Source organism: Spinacia oleracea, chromosome 2 (genome assembly GCF_020520425.1).
Source record: "Spinacia oleracea cultivar Varoflay chromosome 2, BTI_SOV_V1, whole genome shotgun sequence".
NCBI classification, from domain to species: Eukaryota; Viridiplantae; Streptophyta; class Magnoliopsida; order Caryophyllales; family Amaranthaceae; genus Spinacia; species Spinacia oleracea.
The window spans coordinates 105,729,090-105,739,820 of record NC_079488.1 but is presented as its reverse complement, the minus strand read 5'-3'; the positions used below and the strand labels follow the sequence as shown (position 1 = coordinate 105,739,820).

At 35.3% G+C, this 10,731-nt stretch overlaps 1 protein-coding gene across 1 annotated transcript; it reads left to right on the top strand.

The window, feature by feature from the left end:
• The first annotated feature begins 459 nt into the window (after positions 1-459).
• LOC110785325 (DEAD-box ATP-dependent RNA helicase 53, mitochondrial) lies at positions 460-8,906 on the top strand. Its single transcript, XM_021989762.2, has 8 exons — positions 460-1,017; positions 1,848-1,975; positions 2,132-2,540; positions 2,886-2,984; positions 3,090-3,317; positions 6,108-6,269; positions 7,304-7,725; positions 8,547-8,906. Exons 1-7 carry the CDS (start codon positions 622-624, stop codon positions 7,682-7,684), a joined length of 1,803 nt encoding a protein of 600 aa, XP_021845454.1. The 5' UTR covers positions 460-621; the 3' UTR covers positions 7,685-7,725; positions 8,547-8,906.
• Positions 8,907-10,731: the final 1,825 nt, after the last annotated feature.

Here is a 10,731-nt window from a genome sequence, read left to right as displayed (position 1 = left end):
ACACCGGAGTAAAAGTAACTCAAAATGCTTAAAAGTTATGCTTATATATATATGTAAAAGTTATCTATTTTTTAGTGATAAATTTTTTCATTTTAATAAAACTTATATCTTCAAAATCACTAATAATGTATAAAATTAATCATTTAATCATTTAATCATTTAATTGTTTATCTATCAACTTCTTTTGACTAATATAAAAGTTAATCAAAAATAGGTTAAAGTTACAAAAAATGGGTTGGGTTAAAGTTAACTTGGTGTAAAATAAATTTATTGTACATTATGTGCGCGCAAGATTTTTGATTTTAATAAAGACCACGAGAGTGGAGATTTTCCTTCTATTTTTGTAATTACTGAAAAGTGAAAATTGAAAATTGAAAACTGTAAAGAAAGAAAATTGTATCCTGGAAAAAGAAAGGCATCAGTTTGAAATATCTGCAGAAAGAAAATTGTATCCTGGAAAAAGAAAGGCATCAGTTTGAAATATCTGCAGTGCGGCTCCTCTCTAAACCCTCACAAAGTCACAAGGGTTTAACACTCTCCTCATTTCTCCTAAACCCCATTTCCTTAAACCCTAATTTCCCAATTTTAGGGTTTTGTCCTTTTCTCTTCAAATCGGAAAAAATGGCGACTTCCATGCTTCTTAGAAGGCAGTTATCGCTTTCATCACTAGCATCGAGGCGCACTATCGCTGCCTTCTCTACACTCTTCAACTCCAGCCAACCACTGGCGGCAGCTTCTTCTTCAACGGTAAAAAATGGTGGTCTTCTGGGCGGAAACAACGAATCTACCACTGTATTTACACCTAGATATGAAGGTGCGAAGAGTTTATACTCGCGATCCGGCCGTCTAGAATTCCGCGCGTCTTTTGCGTCACAGGCGGGTTTCGCCGTTGCCGATTATTCGGATGACGATAGGTCGAAGGCCGATGAATGCCTAGAGATATCTAAGCTTGGTATTCATCCCGATGTCATTTCCCGTTTGGCTCAGAGAGGAATCACTAAGCTTTTTCCAATTCAGGTAGATTTCTATTTTATTTTTGTTACTAATAATAATTTATAATTGCTAATTTTGTTCTTTTATGGTTATGTGATTGATCTTGAACTGTATGATATTCGTTGTGTTTGAAGTGTCTATTGGTATTTCATATGTTAGGAGTCTTAGGACTTAGGAGCTTGCTTAAGACTAAGGATCCGTAGTGATTTAGTGAACCATGGAGATAATATGTTAGCTCACTTGGGCATACACACCGGATAGAAAAAGAGATGAGGTGTGTGAGTGTGTTGTGTGTAAAAAAACTGTGGATTTTATCGTTACTCTCTGGCTATTGGATGAAGGTGTGTGACAGTGTGAGTGTGTTGTGAGGAGAATCTTTAGAATACTTGAATTGGACCCTCGAAGTTTATGGATTACCATGTAGACATCTGTAGTTAGGGTGCCTTACTGATTTGAATTCATGCTGTTCTTAAGCTTAACGTAGCTGTTCAGCTCACTTCAGCTTCTTGAAATGTAGACAAATTGGCAATTTGGTCGTCTCTGTCACACCATAAACAAAATGAAAAATGACTGTCTTTTTTTGATTTTTAATCTTTATTTTTTTATTTCCCAATATCTCCAATTAATATATGTTTCTTAGGCAGCGAATTCACGCGAGAGATTTTTGTTCATTTGTATGCATCACCGTTGCTTTTAAGTTGTGCTTTTGATGGGTGCCAATTCAGTTTTGTAAGATTCTGTTTCTCCAAGGGCGCTGAGTGTAGACAGATAGTACCATGATAATATCATAGATTTTACTTTGAAGTCGAACTATGTTAACATGGGCTAATTTTTTTTCTTTGAATTTGGTGCAGAAAGCTGTTTTTGAACCTGCAATGCAGGGCCGTGACATGATTGGCCGTGCGAGGACAGGAACAGGGAAGACCCTTGCGTTTGGAATCCCAATTTTGGATAAGATTACACGCCATAATGCAAAGAATGGGTATATCAACTACTTTGGTTCCAGGGATATGGACTCTCTTAACTGTCTGTAGATGTTTTTCATGATATGTTCATTGTTACTCTGTATAAATCTCGTTTCTCTACTGCACTGTTCACTCCCATCGCTGCTAAATTTGATTATATGATCCACTTGCAGGGCAGGGAGAGAACCCTTGGCTTTGGTTTTGGCACCCACTAGAGAACTTGCACGGCAGGTGGAGAAGGAGTTTCAAGAGTCTTCAAAACTACAAACTCTATGTGTTTATGGGGGTACACCAATCAGTCAACAAATGTTTGAACTACGAAATGGTGTTGATGTAGTTGCCGGGACACCTGGTCGGATTATTGATTTGTTAAAGAGAGGGGCTTTGGATCTTTCTCGTGTTCAGTTTGTTGTTTTGGATGAAGCTGATCAAATGCTTAATGTTGGGTTTGAGGAAGCTGTGGAGGTTATATTAGAGAAGCTGCCAAAAAATCGCCAAACTTTGATGTTCTCTGCCACCATGCCAAATTGGATCCTGAAGCTGACTAACAAGTATTTGAAAAAGCCATTGACGATTGATCTTGTAAGACTGGAAATGTTGATTTTATTAGTTGGTCATGCTTTGAATTTTTGATAAAGGACTAGGTTATTTGCCGAGATTGATAAAGAATGATTTTGAAATTAGGCAAGCTGTTTTCTTTTCTCTAGTATTTTACGACCCCCAAAGTGAAAACAGGGGGGCAGGGTTCATTTTTTAAATATTATGGGAAAGAAAGAACGTAAAAAGAGCCTTCATTCTGTATTATCTATCATGCTGGGGTAATTATTTGTGGTTTGTTGCTGAAAAGGTCCAGTATTGCCTGTTCGTTAGATGTCAGAATATCCCTTTTTCAATCATTTTTGAGTTTTATAGTTTTCTCTCTTGCAGGTTGGCGATTCCACTCAGAAGCTGGCAGATGGAATCTCTTTGCATGCAGTTGTAGTGGAAAGTCGTACAAAGGCAGGTGTCATTGGACCTCTTGTAACGGTAAATTTATAAAATCTCGTATCTCATCTGGTCATGTCTGCATTCTCTCTTTCGCATGTACATTTGCCCGTCAATATATTTTATTCAGTTCTGCATTGCTCTCAGAAATATGCAAATGGAGGGAAATGCATTGTCTTCACTGAAACAAAACGGGATGCTGATAATTTAGCTAATGCACTGGGAAGAAAAAATTTCAAATGTGAACCCTTACATGGGGATATATCTCAAAATATGAGAGAAAGAACGCTTCAACGTTTTAGGGATGGGAATATTGACATTCTGGTCGCCACTGATGTGGCTGCTCGAGGTCTTGATGTACCAAATGTTGACCTGGTAAGCCCATTTTAAAACCCCTTCAATGAAATTATTGGCATGGCTGACTGGAATTGATGATTTGAGTTTGTAAAATGTGTTAAGGTCTGATAAATGTAGTTTCTGTATCTGGACTTATTTTTCCTGGTTGCTGGTATTTATTTCATTACATGAGAGAAAATGTGACTGCTTTTGGAGTTGTGGCATTTGTCAGCTTTGCACTTTTCCCCCTTGCCTGCTTCCTCAATTTTTATCTTTTCTGATAGTTCATTAGGAACACTTGTCAAGAGGGGAGTGAATTGTTTCTTGGGAACTTGGGTAAGTTTCTTGCGGAATTTAAATAATAAAGAGACTGAGAACAATGAGCGAATAAAGATATAAAATTGAAGAACCTTCTTGATCCTAATCAAGAAGAACCTCACAACTCTTTTGTATTAATGCAATAACTCTATTGCAAATACACTCTTTAACTCGAGTTCCTCACAGGAATCCCCTTTGATTACTGTGCTACTCTAAGTCGCTCCTTTTCTCTTTGACTTAACTCTAAGTCGCTCTTTTTCTCTTTGACTTAACTCTAAGTCGCTCTTTCTCTCTTTGACTTAACTCTAAGTCACTCAAGGATCACTCAACCCTTAAACCCAAAATACAATATGATAGATAAACTCTAGTACATAATAAAGCTTATAGCAATAAGGAACTCAAGGAACACTCTATTTTGCAAACTGATTCTTTTAAAACGTTTAAGCCCTTTAAGATATATTTTGTAGAAATCAGTTGTGTTTTGAAAATCAAAAACTCTTTTCCTTTTATAGAGGAGTTTTACCTATGGTTGGATACCCATGTTCCCCTCAACTACACACTAACTGTTACTGTCTTTTGCTTGAGAAGCAAGGAGAATGTAAATCAGAATCCTATGTTTCTTTTATTAATTAAATTCATTTTATTTATTAACAAAGATTTTCTTGTTTAAAACTCTTCTATATTTACAGTCAATATTTTCATTTAAAACGTACCAAAATACTTATGTTCCTTTCGTTCTAAACTACGTATAAACAATATTAAATACTTACATAAATCCTAAACATAAACTCATATGTTATAGTCTTCATGCTTGCACCTTTAGGAAGCTTCACAGTTTGTTCCTTCTCTGGAACATCGAGGATCCACATAATATATGAGGATCTCGCCTTAGGAACTCGCCTAAGGATCTCGCCTTTGTAGACTTGCTAAATGATTAATTCTTCAACTGTAGTGTCTGACATGGATCAAGTACTTGCTTATATTCCACGTTGCTTAATTTATCCAACTCAGGATCTCCTTAACTTAGCATTGCCCCTCTAAGGATCTCGGAACCTATTATGCAACATTACTTAACTAATAGTCAGGAGTTTGCTTTGTCATCATCAAAACTTTAGGGTCAACATTTTCTTTTCAATGTCTTAAAATATTGTAGTTACAAACTTATAGTTGTTATGTATATTGATTGTGTTATTTGTATTTCTTTGTAACATATCACAATATTTTTATACTTGATTAAGACTGTTCACATTGCTTGTTCTTGAGTTTTTCCTTTCCAAACGTTATACTCTGTCCGTCCCAAATTAATAATCGTCACGCTTTGCTTTTTGGTCCGCCCCAATTAGTTGTCATTGTCACATTTTCTTTTATGGCATGGACCTGCTAATATTTTATCATCTCTCTCTTACTATCAAAAGTTAGGGTCTCACTCTTTATCTCATCCCATTAAATTATTTCTCCACTATCTCCCGTTACACTTACTTCTCTATTATAATATGATAGATAAACCAACATCTACTTATCGAAACTCCGTGAAAAACTCAATGCGAAATTAAATTGGAACAGAGGGAGAACTAATTATCAAATCTTATCCACACGCCTTCCCATTTGATCAATTCTTGGTTTTGGCCAATGCACCTGTCTATCGAATAACAACTAAGAGTATTACTCCCTCTGCCCCTAAAAGATTGCCCCATATTCCATAAATGGATGTCCATATTTGTTTGCCCCATACCTTATTTGGGTTATGGTCCTCACATGTTTCTCCTCATACTATTATTTAATTTACTAAAAGACAAATCTATCTGCTTTAGAGCATAACCAATTCTTAATAAAAGTGATTAAAAGCATTCGGGGCAATCTTTTAGGGACGGAAGGAGTACATTGAATTCAATTTCCGCCTTTAGTTGGTGCTGTGATAGCCTTTACTTGATACAAAGTTTAAGGAGGGAGATCCTGTAGAGTGGTGAAGAACATGCCTTTATTTTTGATATGATCATTGTAATTTTTAGTGATTATTGCTGGTTAGGTTTTGTTAAGTTAAATTTTCAGTCGTGTTTAGGTGTAGTCTAAATTCTTATGGGAAAATAAGCGGTGAAAGGGGAAAATAGTAAAATTACAGATTCTTTCTTTCTCCCCCTTGCCGTTAACTTAACTTCTCTATCTCTGTGGTCAACTGTTTGCTATCTCTTGGATTATGGAGCTATGTATCGTGCCAAGTTGTTGAATTCAGTCATTTTGAGCCATATGTATCTAGATCTGTTCGATCTCGTGATTTGAATATTGACAGTCAACTTGATCATTTTTGTGCTGCATGAAGTTCTGCTCTTCCTTTTTGATCCCTTTTATTGTGACTGAATATTTGTCCTAGAAACAGATTATGTTGTTGCCTGTTAGTTATTGACGGTAGAAAGAATGTATGTGTGTCTATATATATAGGCTGATGTATTAACTTTTTATTTATTTTGGTTAAAATTTAGCTTGTACTTTCTCATAATGTTCTTGCTTCCACAGATTATACATTATGAACTCCCTAACAATTCCGAGAGTTTCGTTCATCGGACTGGACGAACAGGCCGTGCTGGCAAAAAAGGAACTGCTATTGTCTTGTATACAATGGATCAGTCAAGGGCAGTCAAGGGTATTGAGCGCGATGTTGGATGCAAGTTCAATGAGGTTGATTTCTATCTGCTTTTGTTTGCTACATGTTTTCAAGGATATCTCATGGTTGCTTGCGTTTTAAATAAAATGGCTCATTAAATTTAGTTTTAGTGTGAAAGAGATATCTGTTATCGTGTGTCTTAGGCTGTGTACTTCTCTTCATCTCCGTCCAATCCCTGCCTTAGTGTGGGATCTTCAGAGGAATTGGTTTATTTGTAGACATTACTTTAGTTTATTGATGGCTTGAGGTTGACCCACATCTGATTGTTTCCCCTAACCCATTTTTAGAGGTTATTGGTACTGGGAGTCTGGGACCGTCACTTGGTCTATGTAGCTCTATTTCTCTCGAACTTTTAATGTTTGATGGAGGTTGCTACTCATAGACCCTATTCACTTCACCTAGTTTTTGCCGAGCTGGAATTATTTTTACTGATTAGAACTTATTTTCACAAATTAAAAATGAAATTTCTCTTTAAAACCAAATTTTACCGATGCACTGTTGAAAAAACATATTTTCACTGAATAAAACATATTTTTTACTGTAGTTTATATTTAAGAGATTTTGTTTTTATTTTGAGTTGAAGAGAACTGGGCCTTTTTGTCTGAGGGGTTATATATCTTCTGCTCTGTGTCTCAAACTCTCAATTAGATTATTCCGGGAGATTGGTGTGCTTATGAGCAGATTTATTTTAGGTTGTTTTTTTTGGCTATATGCTCCATCTTGAGTGGTTTCTTGTTAATTATGGCCACACTGAAAGTTTGACGAAAGTATGAACACTTATGTAGCTATGTATATTCGAGTAATGGTGCAAGTATATTGCCTTTTTGCTTCCAGTCAAAGTGAGATGGATCAACTCCTAAATATTTTGCATGTTTGTAGTCTGGAAGATATTTTTTGTTTGCAGTTTGCTAGGTTGTATCGAATAGATTTGTCTGTTATAAAGGCGTCTCTGCTGTTGATTATATCGGAAACTTTGCAGTTGTCACACCAGAACAATTTACTGTTGCATCTAGATTAATTTACTGACTCACATTTCTTCTTTTAACAGCTCTCTCCAGTTGCTACTGATGGAACAGAGATGGGGATGAGCATGGGTGGTGGTAGTCGTTATGGATCTGGATCCCGATTTGGGAATTCAAGTTCTCGTTCAGCAGGGTATGGAAACTCGAGCTCTGGACGTTCTGGTGGTTATGCCGGGAATTCCTATTCTAATGGTTATGGCGGGAACTCCTATTCTGGTGGTTCTGGCCAATCCAGTGGCTCTGGTGGTTTTGATTCTTATGGTAGTTCTCAAAGATCAAGTGGTACATATGGTGGTTCAGGTGGTAAGTCTGGTTTTGGTAAATCTAGTGGGTATGACAATTTCGGTTCAGGTCGCACTAATCAGAGAAGTGGAGGGTTTGGCAGCTTTGGGGACGATAAATTTTAAGACATCACCCCTTTTTGGCTGTGCGGGCAATTTTTGAGCAGGTAGTCATATTTTCCTATACTCTGCGAATATTTTTGCTGCTTGTTTCTGCAGAACCTCTTTTAGACTTAGGCTAGATATCTAACACCATGCAAATACTCCAATTCCTCTACATTTTGAGCGCAGAAAGTTAAATTGGTAACTTGATTTCGGACTTGTTAGCTGTTCATATTTTTGTAACATGTTACTGCACATGCATGATTATCCTTTTGTTGATATTTTCTACTGCTAGTTTCTGTGGCATCTGTGAGTCCATTTCTAATACAGTGTATATAATACCGAACAATACTCTTAATAATATGCAGTTTTTGCTTTAGGCTCCGTTTGGTATGGCGTAAAACAATTTTCCTGGAAAACAGCTTTCCTCTATTTTCAATTTTACATTGTTTGGTTTGCAAAGGAGTTTAAAACCATTTTCCCTATGAGTAAAATTGAATGATGGATTTTTTCTTATGTCTCTTGTACACTGCTTATTTTCCCTTTCATTTTTCTTACATGGAACCAAACAACGGAAAACTAATTTTGGAATGGTGTTTTCCATTTGTAAATTGTTTTCCATGAAAATCATTTTACACTGAAAATGTTTTACACCCAACCAAACGGAACCTGAATATTCCGTGTGGTCCCAGTTCGTCATGCTACTGAATGTTTTTAAAAGATCAATGCATCATGAGTTCACTAAGGTAATGCCGGGTGATGGTTTTGCTATTTGTCATGTCATGGCCGTTGGTTATTGCTGTTTTAGGGTTGAGTTTTGAATCATGCATAAGTTAATAAATATCTAATCAAATTATCAGGTTCTTAGTTTTAGATTGATTTACAGCTGCAGGCAAGGATTTGAAAGCCATACGGAAACAGATGAGCGTAGCAATTACTGGAATAATTATGATAAATTCAGATCGTTGTTTCTTCTTCTGGAATCGGAGTCATGATGAAACATCATACAAGTATTCTTGGTGGAGAATATGGTTTTTGTGAACGTAATACCTTGTTTGTATTATATTACCAGTTAGAGTAGGAGCTACCTAATTATTTATGTTAAAACTGTTCTTGGATATTTGTCCGTCATTTTTTTTTTATCATATAGAGGTAGTAAATAAGGTATTTTGAAGAGCTTGTAAGCCATCTAATTATGCGTATACGCTGTATTTGTCTAAAAGTTATACGAAAGTATTACCTGAAATACTTTTCTTTTGGTAAAATCAAGCTGACTTTGGCCACTATTGTATCCTTAAGATGCACAACGAGTCTGTAATGGTCTCTGTAGTTTGAAGCTGCTTCTGGAGAAAACACAAAGCTTGCAGGAGACATAGCTACCATTATTAATGCACGAGAAATAGAAGCATTGTTCTTTTGGTTTGAGTTCCGTAGTTTCTCACACACTGATATCAAACAGATTTAAAAGTTGTAGCATGAATCGAGTTTCCCATTTTAAGTTCTTGTTCACACTCTCGAGCTCTCTTACATTTTCACTGGGATCTACGATGGTGGTGGGTTGTGCCATGTGCTGAGTCTATCTGTCTTGGTCTTGGATAGGCCTGTCTCGTGCCAATGTTGTTACGTGTCGTGTATTGTCGTGCTTTTTATGAAATAATGCAGCCACTAGGTGCTTGTGGTGTGCTTTTCTTTTTTTCTTTTTTTTGCGTTATGTACTTATGTTGTATTGTGCCTCTGTGCCCGGCCTAATAACATATTTAAATGGGACACTCAATAATTTTGAAATTCTAGAATATGTATTTATTTACATGTTTTGGAAAATAAATTTATTTTGCTATTTTGCTATTTTGCATATGTATTTTTAAAAATATTTTCGAGTCGAAATATGAAATAACAAAAATTAATGTGATGCAAGTCTATCATATCCCTGGTCAATCACCTAATGCTCATTTGATTGGACTTCCAAAGGGACTATAAATGAAGTTGTTTTAGTTGTAAATTACTAAATTGTGTGAATTGGATAACCTTTATTTTTTAAAAATTTATCTTATACTATCTTGTTTTTGAAATTTTTTACACTTGTTATTAGGACGCACTCCAATGCAATATTTGACCATTTATATATCCAATTTCATGTGAGATAAAATTATCAAAAGTTGGTATTTTGAATATGTATCGAGATAAAGCTAACAAGATCTTACATGATAACATTTTGATGTATATAATAGTGTAAATTTTATTTAGGGTCAAAGTTTTCATAATTTGGACCCATACTCCAAAATGTCAAGAACTTTTAGGGTCGGAGGTAGTATATATGATCTTATTTCCCTTATTTTTCTTGAAATAAAGAGAAAACAAGGTGAACATATCAGGAACTTAAAGAATATTTAGTTTTAGTTTTTATGAAGTTATCTTTATCTAAACTTAATTTTCACTAAATAGGGCTTAAAAAACTTAAGTGTGTAAACTTACACGCAATAACTTCCCATGATTAATACTACGTATAATAATATTTAAACAAGCCGATCTTGGTGTAATGGTTGATCACTTTGTCTAGTAGCAATTGGTTGGGGGTTTGAATGCCAACCTTTGGGAATGAAAAGATAATTAGTCATCCCTTTACCTCTAGTTTGGAGCACAAAGAGTGAGATAAGATTAATCAATGTCGGTTGAAAGTGAACACCTTGATTATACAAAATAAAAAAATATATTAAATTACAATGATCCTTGAATATATACTCCTAGAACATTTTTTTACAAAAACAAAAATGATTTACGATGGCTATGTTGTCCTCCTTTTGAAATAAGCCAAAAAGGAGTACTTAACTAGGTTCTAATAAGTCTAGGTTTAATTTAGTCCACTGGATCTAAGTAAGTTATTACATGTTTTCCTCATATATTGAGGTGGTTTTGTGCGGTTTGACTTATTTTGACTTATTTTAAGAAAAAAAGAAGTTTAAATGGGTTCAGATAAGTTAATACAAGTTTTGAAAAAATAAGTTTTTTTTTCACATAAATAAGTTATTTTCTGATAAAATAAGTTCAGATAATATAAGTTCAGACAAAATAAG

Bases quoted from the DNA above. Each gene is read 5' to 3' on its own strand.
- LOC110785325 (XM_021989762.2), top strand. From the start codon at position 622: ATGGCGACTTCCATGCTTCTTAGAAGGCAGTTATCGCTTTCATCACTA. The intron at 1,018-1,847 runs GTAGATTTCTAT...AATTTGGTGCAG, and splicing joins CTAAGCTTTTTCCAATTCAG to AAAGCTGTTTTTGAACCTGC. The intron at 6,270-7,303 runs GTTGATTTCTAT...TTCTTTTAACAG, and splicing joins TTGGATGCAAGTTCAATGAG to CTCTCTCCAGTTGCTACTGA.